The 17,783-nt window shown below is 44.0% G+C and overlaps 1 protein-coding gene and 1 pseudogene across 3 annotated transcripts in view; both read right to left on the reverse strand.

Annotated features, from left to right (window-relative positions):
- Positions 1–920: 920 nt before the first annotated feature.
- Positions 921–3,036, reverse strand: LOC141488131 (small ribosomal subunit protein eS19 pseudogene; annotated as a pseudogene).
- Positions 3,037–3,168: 132 nt separating this feature from the next.
- Positions 3,169–17,783, reverse strand: part of SCUBE3 (signal peptide, CUB domain and EGF like domain containing 3) — a 54,215-nt gene continuing 39,600 nt past the window's right edge. For 2 of the 3 annotated variants that reach the window (XM_074236479.1, XM_074236478.1), the window contains 15 exons: positions 17,415–17,537; positions 16,797–16,913; positions 15,244–15,369; positions 14,794–14,910; positions 14,537–14,632; positions 14,096–14,212; positions 13,174–13,332; positions 12,636–12,848; positions 12,077–12,238; positions 11,706–11,873; positions 10,186–10,347; positions 9,483–9,680; positions 8,875–9,027; positions 8,659–8,738; positions 3,169–7,365 (listed from right to left, as the gene is read on the reverse strand). In XM_074236479.1, the coding sequence (XP_074092580.1) occupies positions 7,216–7,365; positions 8,659–8,738; positions 8,875–9,027; positions 9,483–9,680; positions 10,186–10,347; positions 11,706–11,873; positions 12,077–12,238; positions 12,636–12,848; positions 13,174–13,332; positions 14,096–14,212; positions 14,537–14,632; positions 14,794–14,910; positions 15,244–15,369; positions 16,797–16,913; positions 17,415–17,537 (2,141 nt within the window). In that variant the 3' untranslated portion in view covers positions 3,169–7,215. The remainder of the gene's footprint in view (positions 7,366–8,658; positions 8,739–8,874; positions 9,028–9,482; positions 9,681–10,185; positions 10,348–11,705; positions 11,874–12,076; positions 12,239–12,635; positions 12,849–13,173; positions 13,333–14,095; positions 14,213–14,536; positions 14,633–14,793; positions 14,911–15,243; positions 15,370–16,796; positions 16,914–17,414; positions 17,538–17,783) is intronic. The other variant, XM_074236480.1, reaches the window with a different exon arrangement.

A 17,783-nucleotide genomic window follows, 5' to 3' on the forward strand; every position in this document is an offset into this window, starting at 1 on the left:
ACTAAGTGTCTGAGACCAGATTTGAACCCAGGTACTCCTGACTCCAAGGCCAGTGCCTTATCCACTACGCCACCTAGCCACCCCAAGTATGCTATAAATCTTAAGACCTCAAATAAAGCCTGTGTACAGATGTGAGCCAAAATGTGATAATGTGACAAATAGATTTACATTTAATTCTGGACCATTGATTACATATTATATTTATACAGACATTTCATTCTTTCACATTCTTTGAAGGCAATCTGTTTTCTATTTGATTTTTGTATCTTCAGTCCACAGTGCCTTGCAATAGTATATAGATACTTTGTCAGTGTTTTTAAAATTGTCTTTCAGATTGAATTAATTGGAATATTTCATGATTGAATGATGATTAACTAAAAGTTAGGCACTCTTCAGAATAAGGTGTCAATTTATGCAAAACAACATGTAAATAAAAAACCCTATGACCTGACTATGTCTTTTTAAAAAATGAGATTACTGCTCAATTCTGAAAACTAGAGCTTATTTCAGGAGGTTTCTGTTATTTTCCCATATTCTATATGTTGATCCTCCATTTTGCCTTCAAGTTTGGGAAAATCATCTAGAAATCCATGTGGCTGAATCTGAAAGTTGTTCCTTATGGAGAAGGTGGGGGAAAAGAAGCAGTAACTTGCTGCAGTTTTTTCCTATGATACACCTTCTCTTCCTAATCCCCCCACTCCCACCCAAAAAAGACAATTTGTTAATAATTCTGGTGTGATTTGTCCCAGTGTCTGTCTTTCTTTCTTTCTTTCTTTCTTTCTTTCTTTCTTTCTTTCTTTCTTTCTTTCTTTCTTTCTTTCTTTCTTTCTTCCTTCCTTCCTTCCTTCCTTCCTTCCTTCCTTCCTTCCTTCCTTTCTTCCTTCCTTCCTTCCTTCCTTCCTTCCTTCCTTCTTTCCTTCCAGGGTTGGTACTCTATCCACTGTGCCGCCTAGCTGTCCCATGTTCCAGTGTTTCTTGTTGGCAGCTGCCATCTTTCCAGCAGTTCTGTTTAGGTTTTTCTGATCCTGAGATGTCAGTTTCCCTCCTCTAGCCTGGTACTCTCCCACCATCTTGAGGCTTTCCAGGGCTTACAGGACTCTTTAGCTAATTCTCTGCTGTAGTGACTGAGCATGACCCCATGGCACTGGTGCCTACTGTAGTTCTTGTGCCACGGATCCCACAACTGCACCACCTTGGAGGTACAGATGATGGGCTGTGGAAGTAGCCCAGGTATAGAACCAGTTCTCATCATAGGGTGCCAGCTCCTTATGTTTGGTCAGTTTGACCATGACTACTCATTCAGGGACTTTTAACTGCTCTGACTTTTTCAGGATGAACTTCTGCTGGGTCACTTCTTTCACAGTGACTTTGGGCATCAGGTGAGCTCCATTTGACCAAGCTTTTTTTTTTTTTTTAATAATCTTTTTGCTTTATTTTTGGGAGGCAGTCAAGGTTAAGTGACTTGCCCAGGGTCATATAGCTAGTATCAAGTGTCTGAGACTGTATTGAACTCAGGTTGCTCTGATTTCAGGACTAGTGCTTTATCAACCATATCATTTAAGGTCATAGGATGTGAAAGCCAAAAAAAGATGTATTATAGATGCTCATCCCCCATCATTTTATAGCGGAGGAAACTGAGACTCTTAGAAATTGTGATATGCTCAGGATCACAAAATAACAGGATTTGAATAGAGACCCGCTATTCTGTTTCCATTTTCAGTATTCTTTCCGCTGTATCAAATAACTGCTTCTCCATGATGTGTTCTACTTTGTTCAGTTATTAGCTAGCTGGGGTTTGCAAGATTAAATGAAATATCCTGGTTCTTCAGGGAATTAGTTTTATGACCTTAGGCCAAAATTGCACTCTACTTAAACTATTGGCCTTGGTCTACTCATCTGGAAAATGAGAGGGTAACTTTCAAGATCCTAAATTTCTTTAGATCTGAAATTCTTTCATTCTTTGTTTGCTGTGTGGGTACTGGTCCAATTACCCTTTTCATTTTTTTTGTAAGTCAGTGGGGTTAAGTGACTTGCCCAAGGTTACATAGCTAGATAATTTAGTGTTTGAAGTTAGATTTGAATTTAGGTCCTCTTGATTCAGGGTCAGTGCTCTAACCACTGTACCACCTAGTTGCCTTCAGATTACCCTTTTCTAAGCTGAAATTTTCCTTTCCTTTTCCCTTGGGACCTGAGCTTCCATTGCTTCTGATCCTTTTGAGGCTTTGAAGCTCCTAAGGACCGAAAAACAGGGAATGAGTTACTTCATCTGAAGATATGTTAGTATATTTCTCATATCTTTTGGGACTGATTGATTGATATAATGGGATTTATTAGTGGTTGATATTATAGGACTTACTCTTAGATAGATTATGGTGGTCATGGGGGAAGCCCCCAGGAATGCTCAGCATTTATGTATACTCTACTGGAAGAGGAAGGACTCAGGACATCTTTGATTCTCCCAATGCAGGCAAAAACAGGACTATGAAGTGGGAAGACTTTGCCCAAAGTCTCAGGGCATCTTTCTTTCTAAATTAAGCCACCTTCTTTTGACCTAGGCCTGCTGGAGAACCAAGGGCCTCTATGCCTTGTGGCTGGACTAAGCCAGCCCTTATGGCTGTCTCTCCTTTCCCTCGTAGCCAGGTCTCCTAGCTATTTTCCTTTTCACTAAAACCTTACCTAGCCTTTGTTACTCTCCTACCCTCCAGCAGCACCCTCTAGGTGCCTGCTGCTTCTCCAGGAGGAGAAAAGATTTTAATCTGTATACTTTGTAGGCTTGTATAATAAATCCTGAGCAGTCTCATTATTTATTTATTTTTAGGGTATTTTTTGCAAGGCAATGGGGTTAAGTGGCTTGCCCAAGACCACACAGCTAGATAATTATTAAGTGTCTGAGGCCAGATTTGAACTCAAGTACTCCTGACTCCAGGCCCGGTGCTCTATCCACTGCGCCACCTAGCTGCCCCATCCTGAGCAGTTAAAAAAAAATGTTTTAGGCCTCTAAACTTCCTTACTCCCCAAGTCTCTTCTAAAGGGGCATCCTTTGCTGCTATTACTGCACCAAAATCACAAGATAAACAAAAGAACTTTCTTTGCAACCTTTCTATATGATTCTCTGTGTGCCTGCATGCATGCAGGCTCTAGGATCAAATATGTACACAAATTCAAGAGAGGATACTGGCTAGACCAGGGGAAATTTCATTTAGTAATTTAATAATAACAATAATAATAATAATAATAATTAAAAAAGACAATACAAAATCCAAATGTTTCTTTTTACAAGTTCAGATACAAATTTTTTCCCCCAAGTGCAAAATACTTTATGAACTGCATTGGTTATTTAATGTTGATTGTGTAGGAGATGCTTCAAGTGGCAGTGGTGGAAGGCAGATAAACAGCATTTCAAGATTTCTTTTGCATTTAGAAGTAAAACTAAAAACCCATATTACCCCTTATTTCTTTTTGGGAACATTCAAACCAACCCTCACAGAAGGATGAAATTTTTAGTTTGTTTAAACCTTATCTCAACTGTGCCATTTAGCTGGACTTCAGGCGTAAGATTCCACTTGATAGCAGAACTAGGGGATTCCTTACCTCCAATTAGACCTTTTCTTAAATAACTCTTGGTCCTAATAAAGTTTCAAGACTAAGAGGTGTTTTCTTTGTATAAGGCCAAATTCCAGCAACTTCTTTAATCCATTTCCATTCTTTCCCCACTGTGCTCAGGAAAACTAAACAGGTAGACTGGTTTGGCTTCATTTTCTGAAGTAATTAAAAATTTTATCCCCCTTCCTTATTTGAGGATGGCATTTTGGGGCTGATATGTCAGATAAAAGAATCTTAAATTCCCGAAAACTTCTTAGGGACATTCAAGGAAACAACATCCCAAATTTGCCTTAAGTGTGATTATGGAAAGCACCTTTTTCAGAAATCAAAATCAATTTTGAATTAAAGCCCCTGGACTGTACACTAAATCTGCCCAATCTTTCTGACTGACTGACCAAATCCTGGGGAAGAGTTCAAATCCCTAGGGAGGGAAGCACCACTGCCTGGGTCAGTCCCAGTTCAATGTCTATGCCCTTAAGAGTTTTCCAACCTATTTCAGAAGGAGGTGAAATGCAGGCCTCCCTAGTGAGGCCCACTGTAAGCTGCCCAAGAGTCTAGAACAAACAAATCCCATCATCAAGGTATCCATTAGAGTTTCATCTAATTTTGGAAATCTTAACCAATCCAGGACTCAGGCCTAAACTGGCAAAATACAAAGAGAGAGGCAGAAAAGAGAAAAGTTGGCATTGAATTGTTCTTTTGCTTTTCTGGCATGCCCCATATGTCCATCAACAGTCCTTTGAAAAGAGCAATGATACCTCATTCTCAGAATGATGCTGAGCTGAACTAAGTGAATAAAGCCCCAGGAGACTTTAAATACTGGGAGAGCTTCCTCTTGTTTACGAGTTCCTTGGATCCCACGGGAAGAGTCCCCATTTTGGGGGGCTCCAAATCCTCTGTGTGATTTAGAAAAGATCAATCAATATTCCTGGATCATTGATCCTTCACTCTCTGTTAACACTCCTGGAGATGGAACTCCTGTTCCATCACCAGCAGCCAGATATTTGGGGAGTTGCTTCCCCAAAGTGGATTTTCAATGATCCTTGTGTCCAACACACTTTGTTCTTTATATCAGAGGAATTCAGCAAACTGTTGGAAGTCACTTTCAAGTCTCAGGAACCATAAAACTAAGATTTGGGAGAAGGCAGGAAGAATCCAAATCGATGAAAATTTTAAAGAAATCTAGCTAAAACCTGAGGAATGCCTCATAAATTGTTTTCTAAGATGAGAAGTAATGGAGAAGAGAATCAAGGAAATTTCCCAATCTCCTGTTGGGCAGCTAGTTGGGAAGGTCAGTTAGGGGGAAAAAGTCTACAAAGCACTTCCTGGGAAGTGTTATCATCTTGGCCAGTTAATTTTTCTTCTGCAGCATCAGACTGTCTTACTTACCCCAGGAAACAGTCAGCCACCTACTCCTTAAGAGCCACATAGTGATGGCTAATGCATGAAAAAAATGTCAACTGGTTACAAGGTCCATCCAAAGAGCTTCATTCCTTATTACTGAGCCTTGAATGGGAAAAGGAGGGATATAGGCAAACAGCATTTTCTCTAATATTCTGCCTTATCTCCACATTCTCTAGAAGTGATTCATAAAAACTGGATGATATCGTGGGGACCCACTGTGACTACTTTTTGAACTTAAAGGAGAAAAGAGGTATAAAGGGTATGGGATGCATATTTTGGTTCCATTCCCCCTCTTCCCTTTGAAAAAAAAAGCAGCACTTGAAGATAAAGCCCTTAAAAAGGGGTTTAGAGGATTTAGGAGTTGGGACAGGGCTAGGTAGACTGGCTGAGATCTGTCACACATCTGGTGACTTCCTCAGCCTTATGCTTTGGAAGGAGTCACTTTCATGGTCCCTCTACCCCTCCTCCTGGCCATAAGAGTCTTAAAACACTCCTTTTTGAATGCCTTTTGGTTCTCTTCCATTGAAACCCAGGGATATAATCTAAAGAAGGCAGAACAGCAAGATTTCCATTCTCAAAGTTAAGGGGAAAAAAAATGTAAGTTACTTCTACTTGCAATGGACAACTAATGACCACTTCCATCAGGTCTCTGGAATCACAATATCCTAACCACTTCTTCCAGGGGAAACAGAAGGAAAATGTAGCATGGACTGAGTGATTGCTAGGCTACTCTGCTTTCTACTCCCATCAGGTCTCCAGAATTCCCACCCTTGTCTCTGAACTATAGCCCTGGTCCAGCCTGGCCCATGCCCCTTGCACGTCTTATAAGTGGCTGCTGAGAACTAAAAGATATTCCAGGTCTGAAAATTTCAGTACACATGGTTCATGTGATTCAAAACCCTCTCTTCTTCCATTCCAAACATATATTCTTCTTTCTTGGGCAGCTATAAATAGGATTGTTTCTAATAGAAAACAAAAACAAAAACAAAAAACTCCCTCTACAAATATAAAGACTCAAAATGATTGCACTTATTAGATGTGGACAAGGTGGGCAAAAGGCTCTCCAAGTGCACACACATTCCTCTCATTGCCCAGGGCCTGGGGCCAGGGGTAGGCAGCTCTAGTCCACAGGGCTGAGCCCTCCTTGGTGGAGCCATTGAGACACCTGGGGCTGCCAGGTTAGCCCAGGGTGTTGGCAGCCATGGTTCTTTCAGGATGTGACTTAGGAAGTGGTGCAGGACTCCCCCAGGGAGCACTGGAATAGGGGTAAGGGAGGATGGCTGAGCCAGGGGCTATAAGTTGGGTTAAAGGGTTAGTGTCTGTGGTTAGTATTCATTCATTCTGTAGTGTAGTCTTTTAGATTTTTTTTTTCTTTTTTGGTGATGCTTAGAAACCTGGTTTCTCTTCTGAGGAGTTTTATGTTTTCTCCTGGAAGCCACAGCAATGTGATCTGCATGGCAATAGCCCATTCCTCAACTGTTCCTCACCATTTAGTTCAGGGATCACCAGCTCAGTGGTAAGTATCATTGTGAGTTCTTGAATGGTAAAGCTCAGACAGTGTATGTGGGAGAAGGAGGAGGAATACTCGGGCAAGCTAGACAAGACCCACCAGGTCTCAGTGGTGGTGGAGTGTGGGGCTGATGGTAGTGCCCAAATGTGCCCCACAGAGGGCCAGTGCTAGGGAAATGCCTGCAGACCAGACTTCTTTGGTAAGACCCTGGGCTGCCTGAGTTGCCATGGGTTGAGGGATATGTATCAGAGAGGAGGGGAAGATTCTGGCTCTAGACAGTCAGGGCACAGCCCTGAGAATGGCAGATACACCCTCTCCCTGCCTTGCTTCAAAGGCATAATTGCCCTATGACTAATTGCCTTCATGGACCCCCTCACCCCTTTCAAACTGATCCTGACTCCAGAGGCTGGGGAAAAGGCCAGTTTGAGGGGCTGTTACTCCATCCCTTAAGGGGAACAGAGCTAGTATTTTATGGCTTTCCCAACACTTAGGGAGCATGTAGGAAATGGAAAAATGGGTAAATTCGAGAAAGGCAGGGAGATGAAGGGACAGAATGGGAAAGCAAGTAGTCTGCATAGTGAATATTTGTTTTCCCCAAAAAGAGAGTTTCTTGACGGTGGATTGGGGGGAAGACTGTGGGTTTGGAGGGTTAGGCAACCAGGGAGCTTTGAAGCTGGGGTCTGTGGTGCTGGGGAGGGCTATTTGTAAGGTCGAAGGAAACTGGAAACTTTGGAGCGTAGCAGCTTGATGAAGGATCGGGGTAACATCTCCTTGTGCTTCTCTGTGTACTTGAAGTAGTTCTGTGGGTGAGCTAGCACTTCAAAGAAGGCCTTGATGAGCTTCTTATCCTGTAGAGGAAAAGATGGTGCACTGACTATATTAGCCTTAAAGCTAGGAGTTGGAAGTGGAGAGGGGGCTGCAGTGAGAGGACCAGAGTGTGCACAGTGAAGATGATAGGCAAATGAAAACCAAGACTGGGACTTGCACAATACTGTGCACATAGTAGGTGTTCAACAAATACTTGTTGAGTTAGTTAATTAAATGGCTTGCCTCCCCCTGCCCCCCCAGCCTTCCTTTTTAATCATTCTAAGCCCCTTGCCTAGTCCTTTGTACACTTAAGAACTCCACCTAGATCCTCCACTATTTAAAGATGGCTCCCAGGGAATCCTCTGCTTCATTTCCCAACTTTCTACTTTCCTTAACTTCATCATCTCTAGAAACTCATCCTTCCACAAGATGAAATCAACTCAGATGCTCACACCTCCTCAGATCATTTCCCACCATGGTTACATGACTTCATCATGCCCCTACATGCTTTGCAAGCTCCTCGAGGATATTTAAAATTATAACTATCTTAGTTCTTTGTATCCCTTGTCCTTACTTGGAGCATACATATTTATTAACTCTGACTCCTTTGTGGCACTGAAAGCCTATTTCTAAGCTTACTACTGTAAGCCATATTCTTTTTCTTTTAATTTTATTTATTTAAGGCAATGGGATTAAATGACCTGCCCAAGGACACACAACTAGGCACTTATTAAGTGTCAGAGGATGTATTTGAACTCAGGTCCTCCACTGCACCACTTAGCTGCCCCCTATAGTCCATATTCTGAATGAGTTTCCATTTTCTTTATCCTTGCTATTGTTCATATTGTTTCAGTCATGTTTCCATGACCCTATTTAGGAGTTTTATGAGAAAAGATACTAGAGTCTTCAGTTCATTTTTCAGATGAGGAAACTGAGGCAGACAGGTTAAGTGACTTGTCCTGGGTTGCACAGCTAGTAAATGTCTGAGGTTGGATTTGAACTCAAGAAGATGAATCTTTCTGATTCCAAGGTCAGTGCATCTAGTTGTCTTCATCCATAAAGGAGATCAAAGAATCATAAAATGTTAGAGCTTGGAGGGGGTCTTAGAAATTATCTAGGCTAGAATATTTTTTATCTGGAGAAGAAATGGAGTCTTAGATAGAAAATGAGTTTCAGGGTTAATCAGTGGCAGAGTTGAGGCTAAGAACTCTGCTGACTTCTTTTTTGGTGCCTCTTAGTCTTATGACCCTATAATACTTTCAATGCCTACTCATTACCTTCTTTTCCCTCAGCCTCCCCCCCTACCCCATATACTTCCCCTTCTTTTTTCTCACCTTAAGAATCTCTTGGTGGTTTTCAGAGGCATAGAGCCGACCATCTCTTACAATGTCCTCTACTAGCTGTTCATAGTCCTCTGCAAAGCCAACAGATATGGTAAGGCTCAGGGGTAGGGAAGTTGCCCACTTCCTAGTTCACTCCCTGGTTTTTCTTCTTGACTATCACTGAACTTGAGAGAATATATAAGCCCCCCACACCCCTGACCTCCTAACCATCATAGGTGACATAAGGTATCTGGAAGCCCCTGGCACTGTTGGCTTCACTTGTTTTGAAGTTAATCCAAAGTTTTCGGGAGCGAGCAGTGAAGGCAATGGGCCGCTCATAGGTCTGGCATGTCTCATAAGTGGTGATGGAGGATGGAGAGGCTGAGGACATAAAGAAGAGGGAGGTAGATGAGGAGAGGAAGTGAACAGAGTTTGCCCTAGGAGCAGAGTTTAGAGATGAGAATTGGACAGAAAGCATCATCTTGAGAAATTGTCATTGTCATTATTCTCTCCCCTTTACCCCACCACATACACAAATCTAATACCCCATTATGCTGGAGTGCTATTTCTATGGAAAACTGGTACCCAGAGAATATTTAAATGTTGGCATTTGAAATTATAAAAAGGTCAAATTTCTAGGATGAGGAAGGAGAAAAGCAGCTTCTGCTTTTCTTAGCACCTCCTTCCTTCAGACTCTTCTCCCTGACCCCAAGTTCCTTTCTTCTTTTCTTGGTCCCCCATCTTCTTCCCTCTTTGCCTTGGTGTTTGGTTCCTTCTCCCATCCATTTTAGCCCTCCCCAGATCCCTCACCCCTACACGATGCTGCTACTACCCACAGTTCTTGCGCATGACAAGGACATCCCCGCACTCATCCTCAGAGGGTAGGAAAATCTCTGGCACGACAATGAGGATTTTTCGCTTGGGTGGTGGGTTGATGTTCCAGGTGCACTCTACTCCTGCTGGGTAGTTGCCAGGATAGTTGGGGGATTCAATATATCCGGTGAACTCACCTATCTCCCCACCACACTGGCGATCTGTAGCCAAGCCCAGGTGGATAGGGAGATATGAAAAGAGAAGTAAGTGTTAGGGGTACTGAGATGGGGAAGAGAATGCAAGGATCAAAAGGATTTCATGGGGGAATCTAAAAAGGACCTCCTGAGGGGCAGGTGTTGTGGTCAAGCGTGTGGTTTACCATATTGTCAGCATATTTCCTTCTTATGGTGACTTGGATGATCATAGGATGACTCTGGGATCACTCTCCAAGTTCTTTATCTATCTTTCTTCCTGCCTTTCTTTTCCCCAACCTCCCTGCCTCCCCAGTACCAGATTTGGCTGCTACAAGTGTATATGAGAGTTTAAAAGAAGTAGAAAGAGAAGCTTCCCTGCCCATTATCCTTCTAGCCCTGGGTCTTCTTGTTCCAGTCCCCTCCAACTTTTCCTGGTGTGTCTCACCCCTAGTCCTACCCACCTTCCCCATCCAACCCACTGCTCCCCTTCAGCACAATTCACTGTCCCCTATCACTTGATCCAGACACATACTTTTACATTGGCTCACGCTGGTGGAGCCATCAAAGTCAGTGCTAGTGTTTCCTGGACATCGGGTGCAGAAGTTCTGGCGGAATTCAGGTTGGTAGGAACCCAGGGCACAGCGGATACAACGATGGATACTGGTGTTATAGTAGTGACCTGGGGAACACTGGACTGTGGGAAAAGAGAGAAGTAGAGAGGGTCAGATAGGTCTGCAAAGGAGCACTGTCTCAGGAGTCAAGCACACGATGACTTGCATGCAATAAGCTAACAGCCAGCCTTTCACAGAGTTGTTTCAGGGTTTGGGACCATAGTGTCATTCAGTTTAATGGGGTGGGGGTGTATAGGACCCCAACTCAGGCAATGACTAGAGTCCTCCTCTGCCTCCTAATAACCCTGTGCTCAGAGCTTTTCTATGTCCAGCCCCTCTTCAACAGTAAAGATTTGTTGCCTTCAAGCTGAACTGAACAGGATAAAGAAGACCTCACCAACTCCTGTTTGTTACTTAGGTTTTTCTATTTAGTGATGATAAAGGCAGCTAGGTGGCCCCATCGTGCATAAAGTGCCAGGCCTGAAGTCAGGAAGACTCATCTTCTGAGTTCAAATCTGATTCAGACACTCCCTAGCTGTGTGATCCTGGGCCAATCATTTATCCCTGTCTACCTCAGTTTCCTTATCTGTAAAATGAGTTGGAGGAGGAAGTAGCAACTACTCCAGTATCTTTGCAAAAGAAAATTTCAAATGGGACAACTAGGTGGTGCAGTGGATAGAGCACTGGCCCTGGGGTCAGGAGGACCTGAGTTCTAATATGGCTTCAGTAATACTTACTTAGCTTGTGTGACCTTAGATAAGTCATTTAACCCCATTGTCTTGCCAAAAAAAAAAAACTCCAAATGGTGTCATGGAGAATCAGACAGGACTGAAGGACAATAACAATATCCTCTGCTAGGCCATCTACCATCAAGGTTGTATCCTCCTTTCTTTTATTTGAAAAACTGGACACATGCTGATTTTTCACCAGTGCAAGTAGGTGTGGTAGCGTTTGGAGGTGAAGGGCCTGGTGGATCTAAATGGTGTTCATTCTGATGATTAGAACTCTAGGACTGAACCTGATGATTCTCTGAAGTGGCTGGGTGGTGCCGGACCAATAGTAGCTCTAACCAGTGATAGGAAGGCAGCATTGGAGCAGTATTTACTGGCCCAGATGCCATCAAAACATGAGCTTATGAGCACTTGTTTCCTGCCCTACTTCCCTCCCAAAGTTGCAGTGATATCCAAGATTATATTTTGAAATCATACATGAAATTTGAAATTTCAGCCTATGTGGGGACAGGGATACAAATGCCTTGTGAAGGTGAGAGGCAATCTGACTAAATAAGGATAGCCAGAGGACCTCAGAATATGACCTTGGGCAAATCATTACTCTCTCTAGACCTTAGTTTCCCCATCTGTAAATTAAGAGAATTAGTCTGCTATCTAAAGACCTTTCCAATTCTAAATCTATGATCATAAGGAGTTTATAGTTCACATACCTTTGGTGTCGCAATCTTGGAAAGATACAGCTCCTTCATGCTTGGTGGTGAGGCCCCCGCCACATGGGAAGCACAGTGTCCGTCCTGACTCAGGCTGATAGGTGCCACGTGGGCATTGCTGGCATGGTTTGAACCCATCTGTTGAGTATTGACCTGGTAGGCACTGACCTGCAATAAGCCAAGGCCCAGACTCTGATGGGGGTGGTCCTAAGGCCCTGCCCATAGGCTCACCCAGTCCCATGGGGCAGGGGTGCATGGGGCAGCAATTAAGGTAGCAGCCTATGGCTTTGTCCTGTCCCCTCGGGAACTTCAGCCCATGGGCTTCCCTTATCCCACCCCTCCCCAGGCTGGATTGCTTGTTCCCCTGGCACCTGTACATGTGGTGATGTTGGTGGCTCCGAGGGGCCCATGGGCATCACTCCCAGGGCACAGGTCGCAGGAGAGCTGCCCTTCCCTCTCCTGGAAGGTGCCTGGTGGGCATGGCACACACTGCTCCGTCTGGCCGTGGTAATACGTTCCCTGCGGGCAGCTGACTGAGGGAGAGTCGGCCGTGCTAGCCACCCCCCCCCTCAGCCCTAGGACTGCCCTCCCACTCCCCCAGAATAGGGACCCTTTCCCCATGGGGGAAAAGTAAAATCTTATTTGGAAGGTATATGATATGGGTTGAAGCCATATTTAAGAGGGATGGAAGAGTATGAGAATATGAACCCAGACTGGTAAATATAATCTTAGTATATCTAAAGGACATGAATGGGACAGGATATGGAATGGTCATAGCTTGAAAATCTGGAAAGCCACAAATTGGAGCAGTTCAAATAGTTAGGAATAATAAGGGGGCTAGCTTCAAGAATCCATGCCTGTTTCCTAACCCAAATCAGCCCCTTCTTTGACCCCCCCACCCAGTTTTGTATCCCCATCACACTCTCTTACCACACTTGACCCCAGAACGATGCTGCCCAGGCACACAGGTCTCTGCCTGCTCCACTCGTTCCCCAGCTGGGCTGGGCTTGTGTGCCAACTCATAGTCCAAGCCTGCAAGGCGCAGTAGGAAGCGATCCTGATTGATGGATTTCCTTAGCATCCTCAGTGACCCTCTAAGCCGCCGTTCCATCCTCTGTCGGAGGCAAGGCAGCCCACAACTTGCTGTGGAAGGAAGCAGCTGTGAGTAGGAGGGCATATGTGTCTATTGGGGAAACAGTTAAGAATGGGGAGGGGGTCAAGAAGAATGAGCATGTACAGAAGGATTTAATGAGGAGCAGCCAGCAGCCAGGATGGGGCAAGTGCAGGCATAGCAGCACTAAGTACATGATGGCTAGGGATGGGAATGACTCTCATGATGCTTTCTCTTTTTTCCCATCTCTTATTCTTCATTCCCCAATTTCCTTATAAGCCCAGCTCTTCTCATCTAATCTTCCCATCTCATGCCTCCATCTCATGCTTGCTCACGCCCTAGCTTCCGAAGTTCTACCTGTGGTTTCTTCAGCTTTGACTTCAGCCTCCAGTTCCAGAGTGACACGGGTGACTTCCTTGCCAGGAGGAGTCCGAGCACGGCGTCCTTTCCCCTTACGGGATGAATCACACTTGAGGTGGATAAAGGTGACTTGGCAGTCAGAACAGGGAGTCCCTCCTGGAGAAGAGAACAGATCAGTCCCATCCCAGATCCCTAAAACTAAAATCCACTTCAACTAAGGAAAAAGAGCCAGCTCCAATGCTTATGCCTATTTCTCATTCTCTTGCTTCTAGCTTTACCTAATGAATAACTGTCTGTACTTCCAAATCTCCTTTATTTCTCAGACACAAGACTGAAGTCTTGGAAGGGTTGGAAGGATACCTTCCAAGGATCATATGAGCCTTCCCCACTCTATGTAAGGATCTCTTCAAGTGACTTCTTTTATCTGATTTGATCCAGGCTCTAAAGCATGAAGAACTCACAAATTGGAGCATTTATAGGGCACCAAGTCATCTGGAGCCAGAAAGAGGATCAAGAGCATAGAATGAAAGAATATTAGGGCTAAAAGGGACAGATTATCTAGTTCAGGGTTTTTTTAACTTGAATTCTGTGAACTTGGTTTTTAAAATTTTATTTTTATTGTAATTGGCTGCCTTTGTAATGCTCTGTATTTTATTTTATGCATTTAAAAGCATTCTTAAAAGTGGCCCATATCCTTTACCAGAATATCAGAAGGATCCATGACACAAAACAATTAAGAAACTCCTGATCCAGTCTAACTCCTTCATCTTAGAGATGAAGAAACAGACCCAGAGGGGCAGTAGATTGCCTGAGGTCATAGCTAGTGGCAGAGCAAAGGAGCAGGACTCAGGTTTCAAGTGCCTTTTTCTTTACATCTCCTGCCGCTTGTTCCATGAAACTGGGCACCAAGAATCCTGACCTGAGGATGGAACTCTGCCTGCCTCTTCCAGCTTGCCCTTGTTTCGAAGGTGCAGGCGACACTTGGCATCTTTCATCTTGAAGGAAATTCGTTGTTTAACAGATAGCGCAGCAGTTTCTAAATAGAATACCAAAGTTTCAGATTAATCTGAGTGCTGACTATGGGCTGACTCTGGAGGGAAATGAGTAGCTGATGTGGGAAAGGAATAAAGTAGGGATTTGGAGGATATGGTGAGATGGGGAACTGAAGAGTTAAAAAGGAAACTGGAAGCAGGGAGTCTGTAAGGTTTGAGGAGGAATGTTTTAGGATAGATTAGAAAAAGAATAGTAATTAGTGCAAGACATAAAGGAAAATTAGGATTAGGGAATTTAAGAGCAGGTAAAGAGGAAATGAGACTTTCCAGAGATGATTGACATTATGGGAATTGGGATAGGAGCTCACCAAGGCAGTGATGGGTACTGGTGTTGTTACCACTCTTGGATTGGGAGGAGCGGGGACTGGGAGTGCCACAGCTCACCATGAAGCCATTCTCTGATTCTGGGGGAAGGAGTGTGTTACAGATATGACCCTCTCCCCACCCCTAAAGCTCAGATGCTGAAAGAACCTCAGGAAGAACAGGGCTGCTGTCCAGACTTCCTGTGATCTTTTCAGTTCTCCTTCCCTACCACCCACAGTCTTCTCATCACCAAGTCATTTACCTGGCAAAAATCGAGCCCGAGAGGGGCAGGTCAGAGCACAAGTGTCCTTCTTGCCTGACCTGCTACAGCTGATCATGGCCCGAGGAGCACCAAGGCTGCCCTGGCACTTCACCAGCTCTGGGAGAAGAGACAGGACACTAATATATTCATTTGCCATTAAGGAAGGAGGAGTGGTTAGATAAGACAGACATTTCCTTTTCTTCTATTGTCCTCTCTATATTTTTCTCACTCTAGATGCAATTAGAAGCAAGAAAGTCTTTTATATTGTCTTAGGGATTCTTTTCCACTCTCCTCTTATTAGAATGTATGTAGCCTTACCCTTTATAGTCATTGGCTCAGAATGGAGAGCTCTCCACCTGCCACCCCAGTACTCATCCCCTTCCTAATCCCAAACTCTGAAAATCCTTGAAGGCCCAGTGCCCACCATGGCCAGCAGAGGGCATTACCCACCTGTGCAGTCCTTGCCATTCCAGTGAAGGCGTCCCTGGCCTGAAGGGCAGGTGCACTGATAACTCCCAGGGGTGTTGATGCAGCCAAAACGGCATCCTCCTCGGTTAATGCTGCACTCATCCACATCTGGAGATAGGAGGAGGATATCAGTAGGCAGGCGTGAATGGGGGTGTGGATATCCCTAAGATAACTACCGGCCCCAAAGAAAACCTATAAAGAAACAATTCTTGACAGAAGGGGGTTCTTAACCAAATCCTAACCTCTTCACACTTGAAGTTTGCTTAAATTTGCTTTCTCATAAGTTCTATCCCTAGACCTGTTCTTAAATCGGTAACACAGATGAGCTGCAATGAAAAGATCTGTTAAGCACAGATCTACTAAAAAATGATGAGTCTTGATCCCTCTCCTGCCATTTCTTGTCCATAGCTGCTGTCTGAAATCTTTTCTAATCCTGTCTTCAAAGCTCTTTCCCAACTAAACCATTTTTTCTCTCCTGACTACCTATGTGTAGACAACACTGTAGGGCTTTAGTCAAGAGGAAAGGTCAAGGAGGAAGCTTTGGGACTTTACAGGCTGGATGCCATTATCAGACACTTAATTGCTTATAATGTAAACAGGAATCTTGAGCATATGGTTATGCCCTAATTATTATTGGAATACCTTTTCGCTTGGCATGGCACCATCCCACCTTCTTAGTCCTTCTCCTCAGGAAGGAGAGGGTGTTTAAGTACTGGTTTGTTTAGGCAGGTCAAACATAGTCCTAACAACAGAATTTATTACTGTCTTCTGAGGTCCAGGCTAGATAAGTTCAGAGAGGCTTATCATTAGAGAGGGATTGTAGCCTGCACCAGTAGAGGGAGACCCCTATCACAGGTGTTTGGGCTGTTGAAGTATCTCAAGTCCTTGGTTGTTTCTTTATATGCCTGGGAGAACAATGTTTTTTAATAATCTAAGGGTATTTGGATGGATACTGTGCACCAATCTTATGGACTTAGGAATAGTGATGCCAGCAGGAGAGGATAGAGCTGTGTTACTTGAATTTGATGATTTAAGTTCAAATGTTTCCAAGTATTGGCACCTTAATAGATATTTGTGGGATACTGAACACATAGGATGCTTGCCAATATAACTTAATTCTATCTGAACTTGAAGTACAATATGTCATCTAATATGGAGATCTGAAGTATGCATCAAGTTCTCCTTTGGAGCCCCAGCAGTAGCCTTGTCCATTGCTGTCCAAAGGAAGTGAAGACATCACGGGGTAGACATGTCAATGGTAAGGTGTCACATAGAAATTCCTATAAAGGTGGATACAAATTGGAGACCCAGAAATCCTACCTCTCAAAGTAGGTCTTAGTCTTTTCCTTTTCATCATAATTCATTCAGACATCAATAAACATGTACATGGAGTTAGAAAGATAGAACAGGATTAGTTCATTTGGTGAGGTAAAGGGGGTCACACTTGGCTGGTGAAGGGGAAGGGCCCTGGGAAGGTAAGAAGGACTAGGAAATAAAGATCAGTTTGGGTTAATGGCAAAAGGTCTTTGGCTCACCCCCACAGTGGGTGAGCCCGTAGAGCAGGTAGCCTCGGTGACAGAAACACTGGAAGCTTCCTGGGGTGTTGACACAGATGTGGTCACAAGTTCGGTCGAAGGAGCACTCATCAATATCTAGAGGTGAGATGGGGGATAGTAGTACAGGATTCCTTGGGGATTTAAGCCCCTTAGCATGCACTATGGTATCTAGATCCCCCCCCCCAACTTCTATCACTTGCCAGGGCAAGATCAGAATGTTGGAGAAGGATATAACCCAACCACAACCCTCCACCCTCACCCCCACCCTGAGAAGGACTCCTTGTCCTTTATGTGTCCCTGCCTAGATTTCAGAGGTGGGAAAAGGAATGGTAAGTGACTGCATCAGAAGATGAGAACTGAAGAATTCAAGGGGTTCTGGTCTTAAGAACCAGGGAAGAAGGAAGGGGATCTCATATCACTGATTATTATAGTGTTTACTTGGTCTTAGATGCCCACTTTCCCTCTTATTGCACCCTCTGCCACCCCAAATGAGAATTGCCTGCCTCTTTGCCCCTCACTCTGTCCTTCATTCCCTTCATTCTACAATCACTCTCCTAAACCTGTTCTCTTGACTCCTATACCCAAACTCATACTCACCCTGGCAGCTTCTCTCATTGATGAGTAGTTTGTAGCCTTTCTTGCAACTGCATTCAAAGCTGCCAACCGTGTTTCTACATATGTGGTCACAGCCCCCATTGTTCAGGCGACACTCATCTATGTCTGAATTGGAGGGATTTTAAGGACAGAAACAGGGGAAAAACAGAGATGAATAAAGGAAGACTCAGAAGATTGAGGGAAAAGGAAAAAAAACCCAAACCACCAAAACAAAGGAGAATCATAATAAGTCAAAGGACCTGGGACAAGTTTGGGTTACTTAGGCTCCATATCTGCCCCCCTCATTTCTTTCTTCCTTGCTTCCTCCCTCTTATTCCAAGAGAGTGTGCTTGAAAGACAACTTCTCCTTCC

Source organism: Macrotis lagotis, chromosome 5, assembly GCF_037893015.1.
Source record: "Macrotis lagotis isolate mMagLag1 chromosome 5, bilby.v1.9.chrom.fasta, whole genome shotgun sequence".
Taxonomy (NCBI): domain Eukaryota; kingdom Metazoa; phylum Chordata; class Mammalia; order Peramelemorphia; family Peramelidae; genus Macrotis; species Macrotis lagotis.